Raw genomic sequence first — 10,733 nt, 5'->3', positions numbered from 1 at the left:
TTCTATAAACCAAATCACGGTTCAAGTCTCCTTTTCTCACTTCCCAAAAGAGAATCCCATGTTCCCAAGAGCACAGGACCCTGGAATGACAAAGTGAGGCCCCTCTGTGTCGAGCACTGTCCCTGGCTTCTTTTTGCTCAAGGCTAGCACTCTGCCACTTGAGCCACAGCGCCACTTCTGGCCTTTTCTATATATGTGGTGCTGAGGAATCGAACCCAGGGCTTCAGGTATACAAGGCAAGCACTCTTGCCACTAGGCCACATTCCCAGCCCTCAGTTGAGTAACTTTCTGAGCTCCTGTTTCTTCCTCTGTGTAGCTTTTGATACAAACTCAGATTTCCAATTTCTATTGTCTGATTGGCAATGATGGGACATCTTACTCAGGGCTGCCCCGGGGGGGGGGGGGAGAGGCAGGAAGGAAATTAGGGGAGCCCTTGATGGGGGAAGGGCTGAGAAACCATGGCCCTGGGTCCTTTTCCTAAGAAGCTATGGCCCCAGAAAAAGCTTGGAGCTGCAGTGGGTGAGAATCCGAGGGCCCTGGGCCTAGCCTTGATCCTCCGGCCTCCGCTCCTCCGCAGGCTGGGCCAAAGGCCTGCTTCCCCCGCTCAGCGTCTCCTTGTTGGAACAGCTCGGCCTCCCTGCCATCCCCTCTCCCCTTCCGCTCCCCTGCTCTGGACTGACGGATAGACATCCCCGGGACAGAACTGGGAACACTTTCCATCTCCTGTCATGTCCAGAGCCACATGATTTCTTTTGTTGCTAATTCTCCAAGTGGGCTAAAGGCACCCTCGGATTCCCACCGCACCCAAGATACCCCCAGGACCACCAGAGGAAGGGGGCCTGGCACACAGCCCGGGCCTTGGGGATTACAGGGGTGGCACTGGAGCCCGGCTGCCTTGAGCTTCTCAAGTCTTGATCTGGAGACTGGGAGACCCCTGCCTCCCAACCCCAGCACCCCGGAGGGTGGGCTCTGCCTGGTGTCTACACTGCAGGGAAGATGTCCCCTGAGAAAGGCACCTTCACCCTCCGTGTGTGTGCCCCACATCCCTCTAGAGAGGACACTGCCCTGGTCACAGGAAGCCCAGCTGCCGGGCTGCCCGCAGGCGCCACATGCATTTGCTTAGCAAATCCCACAAGTGCAAAGCTCCGCCCCCCGCAGATGAAGAGCTGGGGGTGGGGGGGGGGGCGCAGGAGGACAGAGGCCCTGCTGCGCGGTTCCCACCAGAGTGCACCCCGGTAGAATGGAGCGGATGCTCAGCACGTGCTCAGAGCAGCCAAGCTGCCAAGTCCCCTCCGCTCCCGCCTCCTGGACACACCGCGCGCCGGCTCGGAAGGAGGTGTCAGAAGCGCATGGGAAGCACAAAGCGCACAGCACCTCGGGGTTTTGAGAGCTCTCCTCAGATGGATTTGTGGATAACAAGATGTGGGTGAGGCCATCTTGCTTCCTGACGACCGTATCTCTGTATCTGTAGGCACCCGCTGTCTGCCTCACACTGAAACCGCTTGTCCAAAGGCTGGTCTCTTCTGTCATCAATAAATTTCCTTTACCCAGCCGTCACTCCTGTAACAGACGTCTGGATGGTGGTTGTTCCATTGGCTGTTAGTGCATCCACGAATGGAGATGTACCTGCCAAGAGTTCGAAATCACAGTGCTCTGTGATGTCCTACCACCAGTCCACTCCAGTGTCACCTCAGAATTAGACCAGAATGCCCGTCACAAACCTGGACTTATCAACACAACACTGTCAAAAATCAGAGCCTTGACCAAGTCTGCTTCAAAGATCCCTTTCCATTTCAATCTATGTCTGACAGAAAATCCACCCCCTACTTATTTGGTCTAAAATGGACAGCTACAAACTTGGAGACTTTAGAGAATGAGATGGGAGAAAATGGGTTTCCTGTAGAGACTCTGCTGTAGGTTTCACAAGTTGGAAGGGAAAGGGAAACAGCATAGAGAGCAGTGAGGCCAAAGTGCTCAAAAGACTTTGAATGCAAGAAGTCCCGCCGACTAACAGTCTTAGCTGATTTTTTTTTTTTTTTTTTTTTGCCAGTCCTGGGGCCTGAGCACTGTCCCTGGCTTCCTTTTGCTCAAGGCTAGCACTCTGCCACTTGAGCCATAGCGCCCCTTCTGGCTGTTTTCTATATATGTGGTGCTGGGGAATCAAACCCAGGGCTTCATGTATACGAGGCAAGCTCTCTTGCCACTAGGCCATATTCCCAGCCCGTCTTAGCTGATTTTAAGCATATAGTCATGCTGAAGTAAGTCCACCACACATCTCCAGCACTTTTTCACTCCAAATGAAGCTACCACGAATGCCATAACTCCACAGTCCCCTGGCAGCCCTTGGCAACCACATTGTGCTTCCTGTCTAAGTGGCCTGGTACCTTGTATAAATGGAATAACACAGTGTTTGTCCTTTGCCTTGGTGTATTTCACTTAACACACAGTGCTCAAGATTCCTCCATGTTGTAATATATATATCAGAATTTCCTATTTATAGCTGAATAATGAATGCTCCCTTTTAGTATGGACCCCATTTTCTTTGTCCATTGGTTGATAAATGCTTAAGTGCTCAGCTGGCTTTTCTGTTTCCTCACTTCTCTTCTTCCTTCCCATACTCTTGTTTCTCTGTCATCTTTAGGAATCTATTTTGTCATTTCAGTTGGACTCGTAGTAGAGAGAAGAAAAGAGGCATGGATATTGTCCATGTCCTTCCCTCTTCCCATCCCCTGCTTACCTAAGAGGGGGGCAAAGAAAGAATCACTACGGCAGATGGACTAGGAAGGCACTAGAAAGCTGCAAAGCATTCTGCTGTCATATCGCCGTGAGAGAAAACAAGGCCCCATCCACTGCTACCACTAAAGACTTTGTTGTTGTTGTTGTTGTTGTTGTTTTTGCAGGAAAAGTCCATGAGACTTATCTTCAATTAACCACCAGAAAGCCAGAAGTGGCACAATGGCTCAAGTGGTAGAGCACTAGCCTTGAGCTCAAGAGCTCAGGGACAGCGCCCGGGCCCAGAGCTCATGTCTGTACACACTGGTATTTTACTGGGAACAGTGTAATGAGAATTTGACATCTGACCAGGAATAGCATCTTCTATTTTGAAAGACCCAGAGGAGCATTTGTAACAAAAAATGAATGTGACACATTCTAGAAGGTAACAGAAAAACTTACCAAATATTGACTCTAAATGATCACCTGATGTGTAAATGTTGTAAAATTTGGGAGCATGATGTTGAAACTAATCTCTTCAGAATTTCAGTGTCCTTCCACAAAGCAGCCTTGACCAATGCCAGTCCTTTCGTCATTCTCCCCCATCCCACCCAAGCCCATCCCGTCCCTCGATTTTCTTTCTTTCTTTTTGCCAGTCCTGGGGCTTGGACTCAGGGCCTGAGCACTGTCCCTGGCTTTTTTTTGCTCAAGGCTAGCACTCTGCCACTTGAGCCACAGCGCCACTTCTGGCCATTTTCTGTATATGTGGTGCTGGGGAATCGAACCCAGGGCCTCATGTATATGAGGCAGGCACTCTTGCCACTAGGCCATATCCCCAGCCCTCGATTTTCTTAATTATGTAGAATACACATCGAAGTTTAAGACTACATGGGATGGGAATATGGCCTAGTGGTAGAGTGCTTGCCTCACATACATGAAGCCCCAGGTTTGATTCCTCAGCACCACATATATAGATAAAAGCCAGAAGTGGCGCTGTGGTTCAAGTGTCAGAGTGCTAGCCTTGAGCAAAAAGAAGCCAGAGACAGTGCTCAGGCCCTGAGTCCAAGGCCCAGGACTGGCAACAAAAACAAAACAAATAAACGAATTTTAAGACAATATTCTAGCCCATTTCTCTCATTTGTCTACCCACTTCTACTTGATCCTCACCCCACCCCCGGCTTGAGTTCCCCTTTCTTGGTTTCCCCTTTCCCCAGACCTCTTTTTGTTGGAGCTCTGTGAGTGCAGGTATTGGGGATAGGCAGAGGAAGAGGAGTCAGAACTTCGCCCTCATGTGAAAGCCGCATACACAAAGCCTTCAGTGGAAACCAATTCTCTACTTTGAATTTTATCATCATTGCCTTACAAGGCACTCAAACACTATTTATTGGTGACACCCAGTCTACAGCAGGACAGTATCTGAGGCTGGAGGGCGTCAGTGTGACCTGACATCACCTGTCCAGTATCCAGCAGGACTGCTCTCTATAAACCAGGCAAAACAGACGAAGGAGCTGGCCACTGGGGGCTCACACATGCAGCCAAGAGGTCAGAGAAAGAGACCTGCTTGGGGCTGGGAATATGGCCTAGTGGCAAGAGTGCTTTCTTTGTATATATGAAGCCCTGGGTTCAATTCCCCCAGTACCACATTTACAGAAAATAGCCAGAAGTGGCGCTGTGGCTCAAGTGGCAGAGTGCTAGCCTTGAGCAAAAAGAAGCCAGGAACAGTGTTCAGGCCCTGAGTTCAAGCCCCAAGACTGGCAAAAAAAACAAAACACACACACACACACACACAAAAAAAAAACTTGCACAAAGATCTTATTTTAAAAAAAAAAAAGAAAAGAGAGAGAGAGAGAGAGAGAGAGAGAGAGAGAGAGAGAGAGAGAGATCTGCTAGGCAATCAACCCCTAAGGACTCCACTCCTCCCAGAAAGATTCTGCATCCCTCACCATGGCCTTGAGCAGTCCCACATGGAGATGCCAGGACATCACAACACCATGGCCTTAACAGTGACACAGTTGAGACCCTGGGCATCAGGGAAGACTTGCACAGGAACATCAGGCTTATCAGACCCCAGAGGCAAGTACCCTGTCACAGGCACTAAAGGACACATGGATTGCTCCTAAAGGCTGCATGGAGGCTGTAACTGGGTTTGGGGACACTGGTATGGCCCATAGGCTGTGCAATAAACTCAGGAGTGACATAGCTTTCTCCTCGAGAGATCTTATTAATACTCACATAAGGAGCTCAGACATTGCCCTCTGTTGGGCCCCTTCCCATCTAACGCCTGCTAGATTAGCTCTGCTAATGTTTTTCTTTTTTTTTTTTCTTGCCAGTCCTGGGGCTTGAACTCGGGGCCTGAGCACTGTCCCTGGCTTCTTTTTTGCTCAAGGCTAGCACTCTGCCACTTGAGCCACAGCGCCACTTCTGGCTGTTTTCTATATATGTGGTACTGGGGGAATCGAACCCAGGTCTTCATGTATACGAGGCCAGTACTCTTGCCACTAGGCCATATCCTCAGCCCCATCTGCTAATGTTTTTCTTCAGTCTTCATCATTTGATTCCTCTCTCTGTCTCTCTGTTCGCACTCTTGAAGACCATAGAGACAAGCGAAGGACCTGAGCCAGGGGTTGCAGTTTTTCAGTACCAACCCTAGCTACTCAGAGGCTGAGATCTAAATGATCAAGGCTAGGTTGGGCAGAAAAGCTTCCTAGAGCTTTTGGAGTCTTCTCCAACATGAGAAACACAAAGCAGGACTGAAGGCATGGCTCAAGTGGTAAAGTGTCATCCTAGTTCTATACTGCAGTATGACCAAAATTAAAAACAGAGATGGAGACGAGGGAGGTCCAACTCCTTCCCCATTCCTCAGCCAAGCTCTTCACAGGCCTATTCCAGGGAAGGGGAAATTTCCTTGGCTCCACTTCCTCCTGTTCTTCTGTTCTCAGCACCATACAAACAGCGGGGACCATGTGGTCGTTTGGATGTTTTACACCAAGAGCGGAGCAGAAGCTGGCAGCCCTCGGCAGGGCAGGCATGATTTCTAACCATGTATGATTGCCTGGTTAGACACATGACCCCTGCATGGACACTAGGTAGCAGACACAGACACCTTTGGGAAAAATTGACCAGACACTGCAATCGGTGGCATTACCCAGGGCACAGAGTCTCTGGAGAGGTTCTAGAAGGCTCCCGCTGATGGTGGAGCTAAGATGCGGAGTTGGAAGCCGTTGTGGGGAGAAGGCAAATGTGGAGGCTAAGCCTTGGATCCTTGAGAATAGCATGAGTGGACAAGCTGGCTGATGGGGCCAGCGTTTGGGGCAGAAAGAGGAAGAGAGAATTTAGCGCTTGTGTGCCACTCAAAGAGGACCAGGCCTCCACTAAGCCTGCTCAGGCGCCTCCGATCTGAGGGTCTGGCTTCCTGAAGCAGAGCTGACCAAGAGGTGACTTACACCCTCCTGACACCCTCCTGACACCCTCCTGACCGGCTTCCGCCTCCACCTGTGATGTGGACCTGGTGTTACACTGGCAAGGACTCCTCCCCACGCCTCCCCCCACAGCACCCCACTTGGCCGTTAACCCCTTTACCTTGCTGACTCTTCCCAGAATGCAAAGAGGATCTGTCTGGGATCCAGAGGCTGTTCTTGTTCTTGGGATCAGAGCTGCAAATCCCACTGAATGTGTGCCTTCGGTTCTAGGCTCCCCCTCTAAAGCAGAAAGCGAGGCTTGTTCTAGGCTTCTGGCACAAGAGGGCCTGGTTTAGAGGAAGTGCCTCCTCGTTTCCTGGCCCCCAGGGCACAGCCTCTCCTGGGAGTCAGGGAGTCCTGTGCTCAAGGACTTGCAGCCGGCAACTGGAAGCCAGTGCGGGTGCTGGCGAGGGGCCTCTGATTACCCAGCAGGAGGGTGACTAAGGGGGAGCACCTGTGCTCCCCCTGGCCCCGCCCTTCAAGTCCACCCCACCTCCTCGGCTGCTGTAAGAACCAGAGGTATAAATGGGGAGCTGGGCTGGGCGTCGGGGAGTACTGCTCCTCAGCTCTGCCTGGCTGCCTCAGTGCGCGCCCCTGCAGCCCGCCACCATGAGGGAGATCGTGTACATGCAGGCAGGCCAGTGTGGCAACCAGATTGGCGCAAAGGTGAGCATGGCCCTGCTGAAGACTCTGGACTGGGTTTTTAGGGGAGGAGGAGGAGGAGGAGGAGAAGGGGGAGGTGGTGGTGGAGGTGGGCAAGGTCATACCTATGTCGATGGATGGGACCCTATAGCCTCTTGGAAAGTGAAGTCCCCCCCCCCCCCAAGCTGCTCCAACCGCCCTGATGTGTGTGGCCACAGGGGTGTGTGGTGCTTTTCTTTCTTGTTGGCAGTGGGTCTTGAACTCTGGGCCTGGGCGCTGTCTCTGAGCTCTTCAGCTCAAGGTTAGTGCTCTACCACTTGAGCCACTTCGAGTTTTCTGGGAGTTCATTGGAGATGAGTCTCATGGACTTTCCTGCCTGGGCTGGCTTTGAACTGCACTCTTCAGATCTCAGCCTCCTGAATAGCTAGGATTACTGGCGCCCACGTGTGGCTTTTTAAGCAAGGCCAATTAGACTACCTTGAGGCGCAGCCCTTCTGGGTTGCGGGGTGGTTTCAACTCCCCTTGCATGTATTAGTCTTGCCTGAGACTCAGGTCAGGGAACAGACTAATGTCTTTTGTCTGGTTTGAATGAAAGGAATGCAGTGTGTTTGAGCGGACAGCTAGGGAGGCTTCCCTTTGGGTCAACAGCTAGTGGAGAACAGCTCTCCTACCTTCACGCAAACTTCTCCGAGTGAGTTCTCCTGCCCCATCTCAGCTCCATTAGGTTGGGTGTTTCCTAGCTCTGTGGTTGTCAACGTATGCTCTGAGGACCCCTGGGGTTCTGGAGCCCCTTCTAGTGGACTCTCCTAGTGACCACTCTTCCAATGTCGTGTCCATGTGAGGCCAGGTTCTCGTCATAGTATTCAAAAGGAATATGGCACCGCATGAGATGGGATGGACACGCGTGGGAGAACCCAGGTGTCTTCTGCCCAGCCAGATAGCAGAGATGAACAAAACTAAAACACCACTGCTTTCTTTTTTTTTATTCTAGAGAATGCATTTTTACAAAAACACTCGTATTAGCAGGGCATGGATTTCTCATCGTTGCTTTAAAATGCATTATATTTGGACAGTTAACGTTCTAGGCCATAATACAGTTCTATTTCCATCTCAGTTTTGGGAAATTCTAAGCGATGAACACAGTATTGACTGCATTGGCAGCTACCACGGAGAAAGCAACCTGCAGCTGCAGAGAATCGAGGTGTACTTCAATGAGGCAGCGGGTGAGTGTCTCCATCCACCTTTCCGTACTCTGGCAGAACAATGGCTCCTAGGAGACTACAAATGGCAAAGAAGGGGTTGCTGCCTTTCTACGAGTGGTATTGTGGCTTGAACGCTGGGATTATGGCTTGAACGTGGGGCCTTGGGTTTGTAAGGCTAGTGCTATAACCACTCGAACCACTCCACCAGCCATCTTGCTTTAAGATTTAAGCCCACTCTTGTAATTTCCCCCAGGAAAGCCTTGTACCTCAATTCCCCCTACCTGCACGTCCTAACTAGCCAGCATTGTGTCCAGGTGTGCCCCTTCACACCTGGCTCATTTCTTGAGAAAGTTTCTTGCCATCAAAGCCTAATGTTCCTCTTTGCCTCCTGAGCAGCTGAGATTTCAGCCACCATGCCCAAAGTACAAGGGATGCACGCTCATTGAATCAGATAACCACAAGCATTCTCACAGTCGCCGGGGCCTTCTGCGTGGCGGCCATGCTCAGTGTGATTGTTCTGTTGCCACGTCTCAAGGGCTGCAGTTTCTGTAGTGAATGCTGAGAGCCACCTGGCAGTGTAAGCTCCGCTCCTGATTTCCTTGCCAAGCACTGGTCTAAATCAGCTCTTGTTCCCGCAGGCAACAAGTATGTCCCACGGGCCATCATGGTGGACCTAGAGCCCGGCACCTTGGACTCCGTGAGGTCAGGACCATTTGGCCAGATCTTCAGGCCAGACAACTTCATATTCGGTATGTCATCATGGTCTGTGGGAGCCGGTTAACTGACAACCTTCCTTCCCAGCCTCCAGATACTCCGGTGCCCAGCCCCACGGGAGCCCTTGTCCACCTCGATGGAGTCCTCACCTCACCCACCCATTCCAGCCCACGAGAGTCATTCCCCTGGCCACCCAGACAGCCCAGCTCAGAGCCAGCCTGCCAAAGCAGCCTCTCAAGGGAAAGAACCAGGGAGGGAGGAAAGGAAAGCTTTGGTGCTTGGTTTAGGTTAAAATGTTTGTTTTGTTTTTTTGGCCAGTCCTGGGCCTGGGACTCAGGGCCTGAGCACTGTCCCTGGCTTCCTTTTGCTCAAGGCTAGCACTCTGCCACCTGAGCCACAGTGCCACTTCTGGCTGTTTTCTGTATATGCGGTGCTGGGGAATCGAACCCAGGGCCTCATGTATACGAGGCAAGCTCTCTTGCCACTAGGCCATATCCCCAGCCCCGGTTTAGGTTAAAAATGTATTTTCCTCAATTTCCTCTTTAGAACCTCAGTTGATTTATTTTTTTTAGGGTCCTGGATACATTGAAAACGTTCATTTAACCAAAGTGTCTCTAAACTGATAGCACAGCTTTGCTCAGCAGAGTCCTGTTGGGTTTACAAGGCAAAGGACGCAGTCGTTGTTCCTGGAGTCTATGTCTCATCTGTTTGTGTCTGACAGGCCAGAGCGGGGCAGGCAATAACTGGGCCAAGGGCCACTACACAGAGGGAGCGGAGCTGGTGGACTCCGTCCTCGATGTGGTGAGGAGGGAGTCGGAGAGGTGTGACTGTCTGCAGGGCTTCCAGCTGGCCCATTCCCTGGGCGGTGGCACGGGCTCGGGCATGGGCACCCTGCTCATCAGCAAGATCCGAGAGGAGTACCCCGACCGCATCATGAACACCTTCAGCGTCATGCCCTCGCCCAAGGTGTCGGACACGGTGGTGGAGCCCTACAACGCCATACTGTCTGTCCACCAGCTACTGGAAAATGCGGATGAAACCTTCTGCATGGACAACGAGGCCCTGTACGACATCTGCTTCCGCACCCTGAAGCTGCCCACCCCCACCTACGGCGACCTCAACCACCTGGTGTCGGCCACCATGAGCGGGGTCACCACCTGCCTGCGCTTCCCGGGCCAGCTGAACGCAGACCTGCGCAAGCTGGCCGTCAACATGGTGCCCTTCCCGCGCCTGCACTTCTTCATGCCGGGCTTCGCCCCGCTCACCAGCAGGGCCAGCCAGCAGTACCGGGCGCTCACGGTGCCCGAGCTCACCCAGCAGATGTTTTATGCCAAGAACATGATGGTCGCCTGTGACCCCTGCCAAGGCCGCTACCTGACGGCAGCTGCCATCTTCCGGGGCCGCATGTCCATGAAGGAGGTGGACGAGCAGATGTTCAACATGCAGAGCAAGAACAGCAGCTACTTCGTGGAGTGGATCCCCAACAACGTGAAGACGGCCGTGTGCGACATCCCCCCGCGCGGCCTCAAGATGTCGGCCACCTTCATCGGCAACAACACAGCCATCCAGGAGCCCTTCAAGCGGGTCTCGGAGCAGTTCACCGCCATGTTCCGGCGCAAGGCCTTCCTCCACTGGTACACCGGCGAGGGCATGGACGAGATGGAGTTCACCGAGGCCGAGAGCAACGTCTGCGACCTGGTGTCTGAGTACCAGCAGTACCAGGAGGCCACTGCGGACGAGCAGGGGGTGTTTGAAGAAGAGGACTTCGTGGAGGAAGAGGCTTAAGACTTCAGGTGGCCAGCAGCGCACTGGAGAGCCGCAGCCCGCCCCTGCCGCCCCGGGGAGGGGTGCTTTCCTGAGCTCCTGCCCTTCGGGGTGGCACCCTGTTCCGCTCTGCACTCAGGAACTCTTAACAGTGAACGTCCAAATATGGATTTCTCTTAAAGATGATTATTTTAAAACCCTAGTTATATAAATAAAGAACCTCACATTTCACCCTGAGTCC

General features: G+C 52.4%; 1 protein-coding gene across 6 annotated transcripts; it reads left to right on the top strand.

Annotated features, from left to right (window-relative positions):
* Nucleotides 1-6,779: 6,779 nt before the first annotated feature.
* LOC125352650 (tubulin beta chain-like) lies at nucleotides 6,780-10,513 on the top strand. Of its 6 annotated transcripts, none has more exons than XM_048347865.1 (4): nucleotides 6,780-6,836; nucleotides 7,927-8,035; nucleotides 8,653-8,763; nucleotides 9,450-10,513. In XM_048347865.1, the coding sequence occupies exons 1-4, from the start codon at nucleotides 6,780-6,782 to the stop codon at nucleotides 10,511-10,513; spliced, it is 1,341 nt and encodes a 446-aa protein (XP_048203822.1). The 6 variants fall into 6 exon arrangements, with proteins under 6 accessions (XP_048203822.1, XP_048203820.1, XP_048203821.1 ...); XM_048347863.1 differs by having other exon boundaries at nucleotides 8,638-8,763; XM_048347864.1 differs by having other exon boundaries at nucleotides 7,927-8,041.
* The last annotated feature ends 220 nt before the right edge of the window (nucleotides 10,514-10,733 follow it).

The sequence above is a fragment of the Perognathus longimembris genome, chromosome 6 (assembly GCF_023159225.1).
Source record: "Perognathus longimembris pacificus isolate PPM17 chromosome 6, ASM2315922v1, whole genome shotgun sequence".
In the NCBI taxonomy this organism is placed as follows: domain Eukaryota; kingdom Metazoa; phylum Chordata; class Mammalia; order Rodentia; family Heteromyidae; genus Perognathus; species Perognathus longimembris.
Note: the sequence above shows the minus strand (reverse complement) of the source record. Positions and strands in the feature narration are given on the sequence as shown.